Source organism: Cavia porcellus, unplaced genomic scaffold (genome assembly GCF_034190915.1).
Source record: "Cavia porcellus strain 051 isolate PalLab524CR breed Dunkin Hartley unplaced genomic scaffold, mCavPor4.1 scaffold_40, whole genome shotgun sequence".
NCBI classification, from domain to species: domain Eukaryota; kingdom Metazoa; phylum Chordata; class Mammalia; order Rodentia; family Caviidae; genus Cavia; species Cavia porcellus.
In genome coordinates this window covers 3,667,558-3,681,328 of record NW_026947523.1, presented here as the reverse complement: position 1 = coordinate 3,681,328, position 13,771 = coordinate 3,667,558, and the positions used below count along the sequence as shown (strand labels likewise).

Below are 13,771 nucleotides of genomic sequence, written 5' to 3'. Positions count from 1 at the left end.
CACCATCAGTGGCAGTCCTGCTCCTGAGTATGGTGCTGCCACTTCCCGTCCCTGGGGCCCGGGCCCAGGCCCCGGCCTGCTGGGCTGGAGTCCCCGAGTCCCTCCTGCTACTTTCCCCTGGCCGCCACCCTGAGGCTCACCTGCTGCGGCTGCTTCGCCTCCTCTCCCAGGGCTGTGCCGTGTGCTCCGCCCAGGCGGACTGCTGCACCCCCTCTCCCTGCCCTCGCTGCTGCCCTCCGTCCTTCTGATTGGCAGCCTCCTTAGCGCTTGTCACTCTCCTTGTCGTCCCAGCAAAGTCAGGTGTTGGCTCCTGGCTGACCCGGCCCCTTGTTCTCACGGCCTGCGCCCTGCTGGTGAGTGCAGCTGACCTCGCTGCTTTTGACGACCCCTTATTTGCAGCTTCTGAATCTTCACGCGTGCTGCTCTGCTGCTCGATCCTTGCAAGGCCAGATTGCTCAGGCCTCTACCCAAGTGTCATTTCTTCCCTTCCTGGCACTTTAAAGAATTGGGACTATGTAATTTATTTACTTCATGGCACTCACCACTACAGGAAGTAAAATACTGTGTTTCCTTGTTTGTTGCTAGAATGTAGGACCAGCCTCCAAGGTCCTGGAGTTTGTCCTGGTGGTCACCCCATTTAGGTCACCTAGAGCAAGTGTTGTCAAACTGTGGCCGTGGTCGAGGTCTAGCCCACTGCTTGTCTCTAAAGAAAGTTTGTTCATAGAGACAGCCGAGGTGCTGAGTGTGCGCTGCCTGGGGCTGCTTTCCTGCTGCAGTGCCGGAGCAGAGCAGTTGTGTCGCAGCCCGTTTGATCTGCAAAGCCCAAAATACTGTGTGGGCCCTCACGGGAAAAGGTGACCAGCCTCCGCATAGAACAGTTCTCGGATCAGAGTGTTCGCTGCATGAGTCAGGTCACTGGTGATGTTACGGCCACACTGGCTTCAGGCTTCTCTGGTTCTCTGTGCTTTTGGACAGATACCCCAGAGGATCTGTACAGGCTTTTTCAGGACCTTTACCTAACATCAGAAGCCTGTTCTTGAAAATCAGGCATTCTGTGCAGAAGTATGACTCAGACTAGTTTCTTTAAAAAAGGACTTTTTAGAAATTATAGACTCTTACTGTCTACCCAGTCCGATTCCAATTCTTAAAACAGAACCAAAACTGGAAAACTACTCAGCATCAAAAATGAACAGACTCTTGTATAAACAGTGATTTGGGAAAACTCTCCTAGGAATTATGCCAAATGGAAAACAAAACAAACAAAACCCCACTTAATTCCAAAAGCTTAAATGCTGTATTATTCCATTTATATAATTTTCTTGAAATGAAAAAAATGCTAGAAGTGAACAGATGTGAGAGATTGGCGGGGAGTGTTTGAGGTGTAGCTGCAAAGGGCCGCATGAGGGGTGCCTGGCTGGGTGTCTTCCCTGTGATGTGAGTTTGTGAATTCCCCATGGGAGGAAACAACACAGAAGCTAGCACACACACACACACACACACACACACACACACACACACACACACACTCTAGGGGAATGTGAGTGGGGTTTGGGGTCCCATCAGAGTCAGTATCTGATTGTGATGTGCTATAGTGTTACAAGATGTTCCCCTTTGGGACACTGGGTAGAGGGTACCCTTGATTCCTTCTTAGAACTGCACGTGAATGTGCACTTACCTCACAACACAACGTTGGATTAAAAAGGCTTAATCCAAACCTAGAGAAGCGTGTTGGCAGGTGACACGCTACCATGTCAGGGTGTGTCCTGCTTAGAGTGTTTCTTTCTGACCGACAGGCTGTTGCTCTGTACGCAGAAACCCTATTCACGCCACCAGAAGTGCTTTGCTGAACCTCTATGGAATCCCGACACTCTTCCAATTGAGTGCTGAGTGCAGCTTGTGGATTTTTATTTTTATTTTTTTGGTACCAGGGATTGAACTCATGACCTCGTGCTTGCCAGGCGAGCGCTTACACCGCTGAGCTAAACTGCCGGTCCCAGCTTGTGGGTTTTTAAAAGGTGGTGGCGCACATCTTATTTTTGAAATGTTATATGGGATACTTAGGGATCTAAATAAAATTCTTTCTACGTAGCAAATGTATTGAGATGTTTGGCATTAGTCACAGGCCAGGAGCAGCGGACCAAGCGATCACAGACTGAAATCAGATCTGTTCGCCAAAGTAAGCCTTTTCTCTCCGTGTAGATTATCTCAGGTGTTCCTTAGCAGGTGGAAGGTGATTCTCACCCAGTCCCCACCCCTGCCTTTGTAGCCCGGAATCTGCCCCGCCCGCGTGCGGTGCCGCATTCCCGGCCGCCCCTGGGAACCTTTTCCTGCAGTTTTCACTTCTTCATTCCAGCAGGGCTCTCACCCTGCCCTCACTGTGTTCTCAGTTCACTGTGAGAGTCCTGAAGGATTGTGTAAACATGCTGATCAAATCACATGTGTCAACTACGCGTTAGGGGTTTTAAGAAGAAATTCTCCAGAGCACTTTCATTCCTATAAACCGGCCTGTCTGTTACCCATTGTCTGAAAGCAGTTTCATATATTTCATTTGTTTTTATGTTATTTAAGATAGGAGGGGAAGTTTTTATTCTGTTCTGCCCAGAAATAGAAGTGATAGTTATAAATTTTAACAGCTACTTTCAGCCGGGGTGGAAGCTGCAGACAGGCACCGTGTGGAAATGGGCCATCTTCGCGAGGCTGCGGCACGTGGCCGCTGGGACTTTGGTGTCTCCAACTGCTACTTTCTCTTCCCCTGATGTGCCAAGTTCACCAGTGCCAGCGCGAGGCTGGGCTGTAAAAGTCTCAGTGAACCTGTGAGGGGTGGAAATCACACAGAGTACAGTGTATGTCGGTTCATGAACTTAATTTGTTGCACAGTTCTGGGGACGATGGCCATGGTCATGTTTGTTAACTGATGTAGAGTTCACAGACAAGCAAAACTGTACTGAACACATCTGTTGGTAACCTGAATTGTTCATATGCAGAACTGTTCATGACCCGAGGTATTACCGTGTTCTCAGATCGCAGGGAGGTGCTATTAGAAAACCTTAACAAAAAATATCTAGAACAGACCTAAGTCACTGGAAAATAAAGACACCTAAATAACTGATTTGTCAAAGAAAATCAAAAGACAAAGGGTAGTAAAGAAAGCACAACACTCTGCAATTTGTGGGTAAAGCAAAAACAGTTTTCTGGGAAGTTTGTAGTTTCAGATACTGCAAGCAAAGAAAGATCTAGAACCAGCGACCTGAGGTTCTACTTTCAGAAGGTAGAAAAAGAAGACCATATTGAATTCAGAGTAAAGAAGAAAGAGATAATGAAAGATGAGGGTAGAAATCATTGGAATAGAGAACAAAAACAACGGAAAAATTAAAGGCAAAAGTCAGTCCTTTCAAAAGAACAACAAAATTGACCAAGAAAAAGCAGGATGTTAGTTGAGAATGTCTTGAAAGTAGGCACAAGTATCACTTCAGTATACATTGGCTCAAGCCTGGCTGTAGATGACATTCTTGCCCTGAGAGTTTCTGGGGCAGTTGAGGGCTGTTTTCAAGAAGCTTTGGGGTCTGAGTCCCTCCAGAACCCTGTATTGGTCGCTTCCTGTCCCTGGAACACAAAGTGTAACGCTGCAGGGTAAGAAGGAGAGGTTTATTTGACTCATGGTCTCCGTGGGTTCAGTCCATGGTTGCTGGCTCCAAGGCAGAAACTGTATGGTGGCACAGCCTGGTGGAGGAAAACTACTCTACTCGTGACAGCAGGAAGCAGAGAGAGAAAGGAGGAGCTGGGGACAAGAGCACACCCTTCCAGCTCCTTCCCCAGCGGTCTGCTGTTTCCAGGCAGGTCCCACCGCCTAATGGAGCCCAGTGTGCTCTGAACTCATCGTGGATTAATCCGCCTGTGGGTATAGAGCCCCGTGATTCAGTCACCTTCCCCAAGTTCCGCCTCTGAGGAATGGGATTTTGGGGGGACATGTTAGACCTGAACCCTAGCAACCCCTGATAATACTTGATTGCTCATAGTTCTTTGAACACACTTGTTTTTTCCTTTGTGCTGTTTTCTGAACTTTTTGTCCCCTCCACCATAGAAGTTCTCCCCTCAGAGTTCCCCCAAGGGTTCACAAAACTTCTCTCCGGCCTCTTTATCCCCTGCCCAGTTCGGTCGTGCAACTCCTCTGCCCCGCCCTGTGACACGCTTGGCTGTGTCTCCCATCCATGGTGCGAGTCTGCGCGGGGCACCTCGTGTTCCTCTGTCTACCGCCGGGCTGTGCGCCAGTGCTCAGGCCTTTGGGGACTAAGGCCTGTATCTGGCCCTTAGCACCATGTAGGGAAGATTGTGGTTTTGAGTGAGTACTCCTCTAGGGAAATGTTCCGAGTTCCAGTAGTTAAATTACGGATGGGCTCAAGGACCCCGCTGTGTTGGGAACCCGGCTTGGAATGCAGAGATTCCAGTTACTGTCCCTTGTTGACTTTAACCTGAATGCTGGTTGAAAATGTTGAATATTAGCTATTATTGTTAGAAATTTTTTTTTTTTTTTGGTCTTTTTCCTTTTTATCGGTACCAGGGATCGAACTCACAACTGCCTGCTTGCAAGGCAGGGGCTTATGCCGCTGAGCTAAATCCCCAACCCCTAGAAATGTTTTATAGCAGAGTATTGATCAGTCATTTTACAGGTTGGAGAAGAAACAGAATTGCTGTTTAGATGTGCTTCAGCTTTGCCTTGTGGTTCTGGGGGTTGAACCCATTCCTTATGAGTGGTAGACAAGCGCTGTGTACCCCAGCTGTACCCCAGCCCCAGACTGTGCTTTTGTGTGGTGTTCTGTGTTTCACTTGGTTATTATGCTGGCAGGTGTATTTATTTGCTAACAAGTAACTGGACTGTGTGTTGTATGTGGAGCCCTTCACATTAACTGGTTACTCTAACCTTGGTTATGATAAACAGTGTGTTTATTCCCTACTTCTTCAGTCTTTCCCTCAGTTGCCCTCTGGTAAACACAATTTAGAATTAATAATGCTGCTCACTCTTTTAGATGTCACCGTGGTACTTTGAAGAAATATGCCTCATAATCTTTGCCTTGGGGCTTTCATAGCTGATCTCCTTAAGTTCAGATGAGCACATTGGTTGACACTGAGGATGTTTTCTTGGTAACTTGAGAACTCTTAAAAAGAGTGGAAAATAAAGCCAGGTTTCAGGACTGCACTGTTGGCTTACCTTTAAATAAAAGTGTAACACATCCATTTCTCTGCCTGATTTTAATAGCATTAAGCTTTTGACTAAAATAAGGTGATATGTTTTCTGTCTGTACCTGAACTATAGGTAAATTTCATATTACTGTTTATAGTGAAGGTTTTTCAACTTAGATAATGTAGTAGACCCTTTCTTACAGTCCAGTCAATTTGGATTATCTCAGTAAAGTGTCCAGTAGGAGAAAAAGATTTTGTCCTTTTAGCTGCTAGTAGAAAAACATTTATGATTGTAGCAAAATAAAACATTCCCTGAAGGCATTGCTCGGTGAAGTGCTGTACCTGTACGGTAGCTGAGCCCTTGTCTGCCCTACGTTTCTAGTAACTGAGCTCCCCTCATCCCTTTTTCCTTCTAGGTTCCTGATCATTACAGACCACTTTTTGAAAAACCCGGAGCTGGTGCAAGCCATGTACGCCAAACTGAGCCATCAGGAAAGGTAACCCAGGCAGTGTGGTTTTGTGCGTGTGCCGTCGGTGCGGGCACCCCATGGCTGGCGAGGGGCTGCGCGGCATCGTGCCTGCACACTCTGTGTGCGTCGCCGTGTGGGCGCTAGTTTCGGTCGGTGGCTGCAGAATTGGAGCTGGTGCCTTTGTGCAGTAATGGTGTGTTTAACAGCAACAACACAAAAGCCAGCTTAAGGACAAATGTTATGCTTATGCCTTGGTTTTCTAATAGCAGCTGACGCAAGTGTTATGTGTTACAGTTTTATATTTGAGACACACTCCCTTATTCACATCGCTAGTTAATGTGAGGTATCCACTGTCAGGTTTGTAGTTTTCTAATAGATGGTGCAGACAGAAAGAACACAAGGGCTGCGCAACGTCCTGCAGCTGGGGAGGGAGGAATGCTGAGGCCTCAGTGCCGTGACTGGCTGCCATAGCAGTTCGCTGTGTGCCCTGGCTGGGTTCTCCCACCCTGATTAGATTCAGTTTTTGACCTGTTAAATAAAAAAATTGGGTAAAATAATTTTCAGTAACCCTTCCATTCCAGCAGCGCGTGCTGTTTTGTAATCTTACTAGAAATGTTGCCTTAGGAAATGAAGTTTAACCAGAAATCACAGAGCTAATGATCAAAAAGTTAAGTATTTTACAGTCTTTTGATTTTAGTCCCAAGTTTTGTAATTGCAGTAGTTTTGGAATTCTTAGTATGCATTTGGGTTCTGATAACTAAGCTTTATACATTCCTTTGTAAGTTTTTGTTAAGTACCCCCCCCTCCTTCTTTAATAACTTTTAACAAAGAGGAAAAGCTCAGGCTTTTAAAGCTACTTTAAATATTAGATTTATAAATCCAGTGCCCCATTATATGCACAAGAATTACTGTAGTGTGTTGGATAAAATAATATGACGTGCAGCCATCAACGTTAGTGGTTGTTTTGCAGTCAGGTACACCTGAATACGGGGGCATGCCTAGCGGCATTATAATTTAATATTCAAATTTGTATGTATTCTCCATGTTCTTGCCAAATGATAGTATTTATTTATTGGGATCTTGCTGTGTAGTTCAGCCTGGCCTTGAGTTCACTGTGTAACCCAAGCTGACCTTGAGTTCACGGTGATCCTCCTGCCTCAGCCTCCTGAATGTCAGGATCCTGGCCCAAATGACAATTTTTAAGTGATGTGTTCCACACCTGAGTGGGGCTGACTGACTAATGATTTCCCATTCTTACTCCTGAGAAGTCACAGCGCGTGTTTCCTTCTTCCTGCAAGGCCCTGCTTGTGAGTGTCCTCCGCCGGCACTGGCCCACAGGTGTCCCATCGTGGTGCGTCCCTGCTTGGTTGTTGGGGCCTTGTGGGCAGAGGCCTTGGTCCTTCTTACTCCCCGATGCTCCCAAGTCAGGCCACGCTGGGCACATAGCAGGTGCTTTAAACACTAAAACACCTCTTCAGTGAAAGCGTGAGTGAAGAATGTCCTTGTCCTCAGAAAAAGGTGCATGTGGCTGGCCGATGAACATCCCCCACCGAGAGCTGGACCCCTCAGAGCCCTCTCGGCTCTTGCCGAGCTTTCCCGTGCACTGTGTGCGCTAAGCCTCACGTGCCGCGCCGTCTCCGTGTGCTCGGGGCTCACTCTTGTCTGTCACAGCACTAGCGTGGCCTCGTGTTATCTCTGACACACTTTCCCACACCGGTTTTATGTATCCACTTACCGCTGACGGCCCCTTGGCATCCTTAGGGTGCTGTTGGCTCCTGTGTCTCTGTCCTCTGCTTGATAACGGGGCATCGTTTTAGGGTTGTCCCCCGGAAGGTTTCCCCAGAGCGGTGCGCAGGAGCAGCCTGTTGAACACAGGAAGCTGCTGGGTGGAAGATGACATGAGAAGACCCGCTTGCATTTGCTCTGCTCTTACAGAGTCAGAAAGTGATGTAGCTTTGATGATAGTTGTCATCTAGTTTGACAGTAGTAGATTGCCTAAATTATATTTATTGGAGATAAAGTCATACACGTTTTTTTATTGTTCAAAAAAATCTTTGTTAATATTAAAGTGGAAGTTTACCTTTCCCAGGTAGGCTTGTATGCCGCTGAGCCAAATCCCCGGCGAGGTTTACCTTTTCTGTTTTTCTTTCTCTTTGGTACCATCCTGGGATCGAACCTAGTGCCTCTCTCCCACTAAGCCTGAGCCCCAGCGTACCTGCCTCCTGTTCATTTTTCATTCAGAGACGGGATCCTGCCAAGCTGCCCTGGCAGCCCTTACACCCGTGGCCTCGGCCTCAGCCTCCTGAGAAGTTGGGTGTGGGCGTGCCCCACTGCCCCTGCCTCCTCCATTTAATTTGAAACTGAACTTACATTCATTGAGTTCCTTACGTTAAATGCTGAAAACTCCAAAGTCGTCCGATGCATTACTGTTCAAGAAAGGGTTGCTGCTTTTTGGGGCAGCATTTTGTGTCAGGTGACAGTGATAGCATTGTTGCTGAGTCACTGCATGAGTTAAAGGTTCCATCACAGTCCCTGGTGTTTGGGGACAGCAAAGATTCCTGTGTTCCTGTGTCACGTTTGTGCCTTGTGGCCAGCAGAAGGCTGGGACTCCAGGGGTCACAGCCTGCCCTTTCTAGGACGGAAGTCAGGGGAAGGCCTGCTGTCCTGGGCACTGGACACCGAGTTACAACCCTGTTAGGAGTGTTGAGCTGTTCACGTGGTACTCTGTGATAAGCCCCTTTTCTTCCCAAAATCTTAGATGAGAGGGATGTGGTAAGTCAGATTCAACGTTTAATTGATCTAACTTAACACTGATTCTAAATGCTTTCTGAACAGTCCCTTGCAGGACAGCTCCATCTTTGTTCTGCACACCACAATTGTTACTTGCTTTTACTAGAAATTCATTGCCCGTGAAAGCGTCTTTATTTTTCTCTTAACAAGCTTGTACACGACTCCTGTTAATGTAGGTCAGGGACTGTTTTAAGCACCTTCCAGATGTTCATTTTTCTGTCCTGCTGCCTGGAAAACCTGTAGTCACGGTGTACCCGCCCTTGGATGTGTGCAGCGAGGACACTGAGTGTGTTGTGTGGCTTTCCCGGCTGCTAACTGGCAGGGCAGGGATTCCATGCAGGCCACCTGGCCTCCACCTGGACTGCGCCCTGCAGCGCTGCCCTACCTCAGCCAAAGTGCACGGTATAGGGTGACGTTCCTGTTACACGCAGGAAACTGAGGCAGCCACACACAGTGCAAGGGTATCAGAAGGGAGCTCCTTTAGGAAGAGAGACGATCTCTCCCAGGTGTTGGTTCCTCCTGACCACTCCTGACCATGGATCAGTACGACTTTCTGATACTCGTGTTTAGGGTATCGCAGTTACTGGACGGTGCTTCAGTGAGCCACTGATGATTCAGCCCTCAGTTTCATGGAGGCTGGATTGGAATGGAGGTCAGACTTTGTATTTCCTGCTTTGAGTAGCTACATGGTATCAAAAAGATTGCCTAGGCTGTGAGCTGCCTTTTCAGCAAAGATCAACCAAGAATATTCCTGGCTGAAGACTTGAACTTTGGTTCTCATCCCCGCTAAGTTGCACATACATGCCTAGGGGAGCAGTTTAATGGTATTAGCAGTTTTTAAAATATGTCTGACCATGTCAGATGAAAGGACATGGGACTTAAAATGCCAAAAGTATAGTGCTTTAGGGAGGTGGAGAGACTGACTAGAAAGGCCTTTTACGTCCCTGTAATTTTTAGTAAAAGTTTTATCATTTGCTTTGCTTCACTGAGTAATTTCTGTCTGTCTCTTGTGGCCCGGCACTGTCCCATGTTGTTTAAGGGCAGGCGGATGCTGGCAGGACCCACTGCCTGTCCTGTAGGGCAGACGGCTCTAGCAGGCCCTTGCCAGGAGCAGGGCATTCTCTGCGTGAAGCAGTGACTCAGGCAAGCGCAGATGGGGTCTTGGGATGTGTTTTTGGGTGCACTGAACCTGCTGGTTTGTTTGGAATAGAGACCCTCAGGAGAGAACAGTGGGGGAGAGCACTGAGCTGAAAGCTCAGGCTGAGCTCTGTTTTGGAAAAAAAATGTCTTTGTTCATTCAACAAGTACTTATTGAGTGCCTGCTGAATACACCAGACACAAAACCCTGGCCTCGTGGAGCCTACATGAGGTGACAGTGACAGAGAGCAAAGAAGCACCCTGCGGACCATGCAGCGGGTGAGGTGGTTAGCCTGGGGCCCACTGAGCCATGCAGGAGCTCAGGCTGGGGCAGCAGTGTCACCGGAGGACTGTGCTTTCCTCAGTGGCTGAAGAAAGAGCCCCCATGCTCAGTGTGATGTGTAGGGAGAGGCCTGGGAGGGGCTGGGGTCTTGGCAGAAGCCACCAGCGGTCCGTGTGGAGCAGAGGCCTTGGGGTCCTCGCGGCCTCCTCCAGGAGCGTATGTGTTCTTCGTGGAGTCAGGTGCTGGCAGGCAGCAGGGCTGGAGGGACTGAGGCAGCGATGGCGAACCTGGATCTCCCTCCCTTGTGGAATCGGGCTCCTTGAGAGAGCAAAGGAGCCAGGAAGGTGCCCACACCCTTCCCCGAGCTGTGTGGCCAGGACGGGAACTGAGTTCCTGGAGGCCGGAGGGCTGCCCAGCTGAGCACACACTCCAGAAGCCCAGGGAACTTCACTGCCTGCAGGGTCCGGGCTGTGCTCCAGCCCGCTGGGTTACAAGGTCTGACTGATGGAGGCGTGTCTGTGTGTGCTGGTCCACAGACTATTCCTGCGGTCCCTGCTGGTGGTCCCTGGGGCACAGTGGTGAGCTGTGATTGCGGTCCCCGCCTGCCTCGTGTGGCGGCCGTGACCGCAGAAGGTCTTGTGCAAGCGTGACAGTGTCTTGTCAGCTCCAGAGCTGTTTCTCACTGGCTCTTCTCATTCTGGTTGGGTCCCAGCTCCTTGGCTCATGGGCCAGTGGTCTATTTGGGAAGATCATCTGGTGAGGATCTGGTCGCGGATTCCAGATCAGCACATCCAGTGGGATTCGTAGGAACGGAGCCTACATCTGCATGCATTCTGGTCCCTCCGCTGGAGAGTGGGCCTGAGCCTTAGGCCTCCTGACCCGGGGCCTGCATACGGCCCCCAACCCGTGCGTGCTGGTTGGGCTGCCCACCTCCTAGAACAGTTACCTAATCTTTTTAGAAGTTCATTTCGTCTACTAAAAGAATGTGATAGTGGCTGACCCTTGAAGAAAACATCGCTGTCAGGGTCTGAAATACAGATCAGGTGTCATTAGTTGTACTGTTGTGGCTGCCTTGATGTCCTGGCTTTATGTGTGTTTAATTATTTTTGTTTAGCACAACAGAAATCTGAAGGCCAAACCTATGCTTTTTGGCCTCAGCATTGAAAAGTAATAAATAAAAATACGAACTGTTTACTGCCTTAAGTAAGCAATGAAACACTGTCCAGGAAGTATTCAGTATAGTTTTGTTTCTTACTTGAAGCAGTAAACAAGTCATATTTTCCCTTTGGTGAGAAGTGCCCAGCTCTGGTGTAGTCTTCCTCATTTGCTAAGCATTTTAGCTGCTCAGGCCCTTTCTCCTATAGGAACAAGCATTGTACATACAGTCTCAAACACCGCTGTGATTCTGTGCACATGTCCTGTGTGATTTCTGCTGCATAGATTGCCCTGAGTGTGGCTGATGTTTCCTAGGAGACGTCTGATCTCCTGGTCAGTGCCCCTCCATGTTTGAGTGACACAGAACAAGTCAGTCCACCTCACTGGGCTGCTGCGAAGCTTCCAGAGAGGCTGGGGCAGGACCTGTGCCTGGAGGGCTTGTGAGCCTTGCGTGCGTTAACGCGTGTGAAACACTTAGCTTGGTTTTGATAGTGAATGGTACCCACTTCACTCTGCTGGCACCGTGGTTGTTTCCGTTCAACTTCAGCCAACAGCTGTTTCTGGACTGTTGAATTATTTCCATCTCAAAAATAGGAAAAAAAAGTGCGCTAGATGATTCTTGTTTCTATAGCTGTCATGTACTAGAATTTAAGATTTTGAAAACCAGATAATTAATGAAGTTTTACTTTACCCGTGAAGTGTTTTACCTAACTAGCCACTGTAATAGGGCAAGGAATGTAAAACGGAAATACTCGCCGCAAGTCGGCTCTGTCCTGTTTCTAGGATCGCGCGTTTCACTATGATGTGTTCACACGGGCACCCTCTGCTCCCCAGGGTCACACTCTTAGACCTCATGATTGCCAAGCTGGTGAGCGATGAGCAGCTGACCAAGGATGAGATCTCCGTATTTTTGCACCACGCTGAGCTGATTGCAAGCTCCTTTGTGGACCAGTGCAGGTCTGTGCTTAAGCTGACCTCCGAGCAGCACGCCGAGGATGAGGTAAGGACACGTCTCACCGTCCCAGCCAGGACCTTGGTGGCAGTTCGTTCTTACCAGATAATACAGAAGTAGTATTTCCTCACAGCTGACAATACTCAGAAAGTCCGGGTGGGCAGAATAGCGCCTGTATTCCTGCCGTTCGGTTAACGCATGTTCGTGGCGGATGTGCAGGGAAGCGCACGCGTGCGAGGGCGTGGGTCTGCTCAGGTGGTGTGCGCTGTGCCGTGTGTGGGAGTCCTGTGTCTTCTGTGAATGTGGGCCCCGCAGGGCAGGAGCTGGAGCACAGAAGAGCACACAGCACTAGCGCGTGGGGAATATTTGCTGAGTGAATAAATGAACAGGACACTGTGACTGCCTTTTTCAAAGGCCAGTACAGCAGTCCCAGTACAACGTGAACCTTGCGTAATTCGCGTGACCAGTCCTTGTGGTGGACATGTAAGCCAGGCCGTTTGTGCCGTGGTACATGGCTTCACGTTAGGTGTTTGCACCCTTCCCCTGTTCCTAACCTAGGATTCCACCTTACAGAGTGCGAGCTGGGTATAAGGACACCAGTTGAAAAGCTATTGGTATACACTTCCCGGCTGCCTTCTAGGAGACTGACTTCTTGTGTCCAGCATAGGCGCTCCCCTGTTCGTCCTCTCCTGGCTAACCGCTCCTGGCGCTTCTTCTTCTCCCCCGGCCTGCCCTACTCTCTTCTCACTCTCTCACTTGGCAGCTTTTCTTTATTTTTATCTTTTCCTCCTTCCTTCCTTCCCTTCTGAGCTAAGGTCAGAATTGTGCTTTCTCTGGCACACAAATCAGCCACAAAAAATACTTCAGGTACAACAGGAATGCATCGCAGAGGTGCCAGCAGAGAGCCGCCAGACGGAGGCGGGAACAGACTGTCTGGTCCATTCTGTGGGGCTCCGCAGCAGGCCAGCCCTGTGATAAGGAACACAAACGGGTCGCAGGTCACCGGCTGATCAATTGCCCAGGGGACGAAGGGAATGGCTGGGTAGGGGAAATGTTACGCATAGCCCGTGCCTGGCCCCAACGCTGTGCACACTGTGCGCCTGTGAGTGCGCTTTACCGAATGTAAGGCGTGCCTCAGTGGATCTCAGCACAGCTGAGAAAGAGAGGTCCTGTGGTGCTGGTGAGAGTGATCGGGCGAGGAGTGACTGCCGCCAGTCCCTGCTGGCCTTGGGGGACAGGTCGAGAGGACTGGAATCCAGGGTGACACCCAGCCTCGTCTGGGTGTGGAGGAGCAGAGGACACGGCAGTGAGCGTGTCGTGCGCTGCAGAGCCACGTGTGACATTGGAAGGTTTTAGTGCCTGGAAGGTTTTAGTGCCTGGCGGCAGTGTGGCCCTGATGGTGACTGTCCTGCTGGCAGAACGCGGCACTCCTCCGTGCCTGTGCGCTGGCTCAGGGCCACTTGCTGTCGTCTTTCTTCTCCTGCAGACCAGATTCGGGGTCGCTGACCGTGCCAGCATCCAAGTCCTCACTTTCTGTGATGGAGAAGAAGAAAGTCTTGTGCACCGGCTTTCCGGTCTCTTCTGGGGATAGATTTGCCTTTGTTTCCAGCAGGAGGAGCAGTGAGCTGTGCTTTGAAAGTTTAAAAAATTAATTGTCTAGAAGACAAGAAAGGCAGCAACACCCAGTACTCATTAAATCACAACTTTCAGCTCCTCCGAGCACTTGCTTTAAAGGGACTGTACCCCAGGGAGAAGTTACCTGGTATAATTTTCAGTATCTTAGAAAATTTGTATTTTTCCTTCAAT

The 13,771-nt window shown here is 49.2% G+C and overlaps 1 protein-coding gene across 2 annotated transcripts in view; it reads left to right on the top strand.

Annotated features, from left to right (window-relative positions):
* Nucleotides 1-13,771, top strand: part of Atxn10 (ataxin 10) — a 135,234-nt gene that overhangs the window by 42,547 nt on the left and 78,916 nt on the right. For both annotated transcript variants that reach the window (XM_063243710.1, XM_003461317.5), the window contains exons 6-7: nt 5,595-5,675; nt 11,848-12,013. In XM_063243710.1, coding sequence (XP_063099780.1) covers nt 5,595-5,675; nt 11,848-12,013 — 247 coding nt within the window. The remainder of the gene's footprint in view (nt 1-5,594; nt 5,676-11,847; nt 12,014-13,771) is intronic.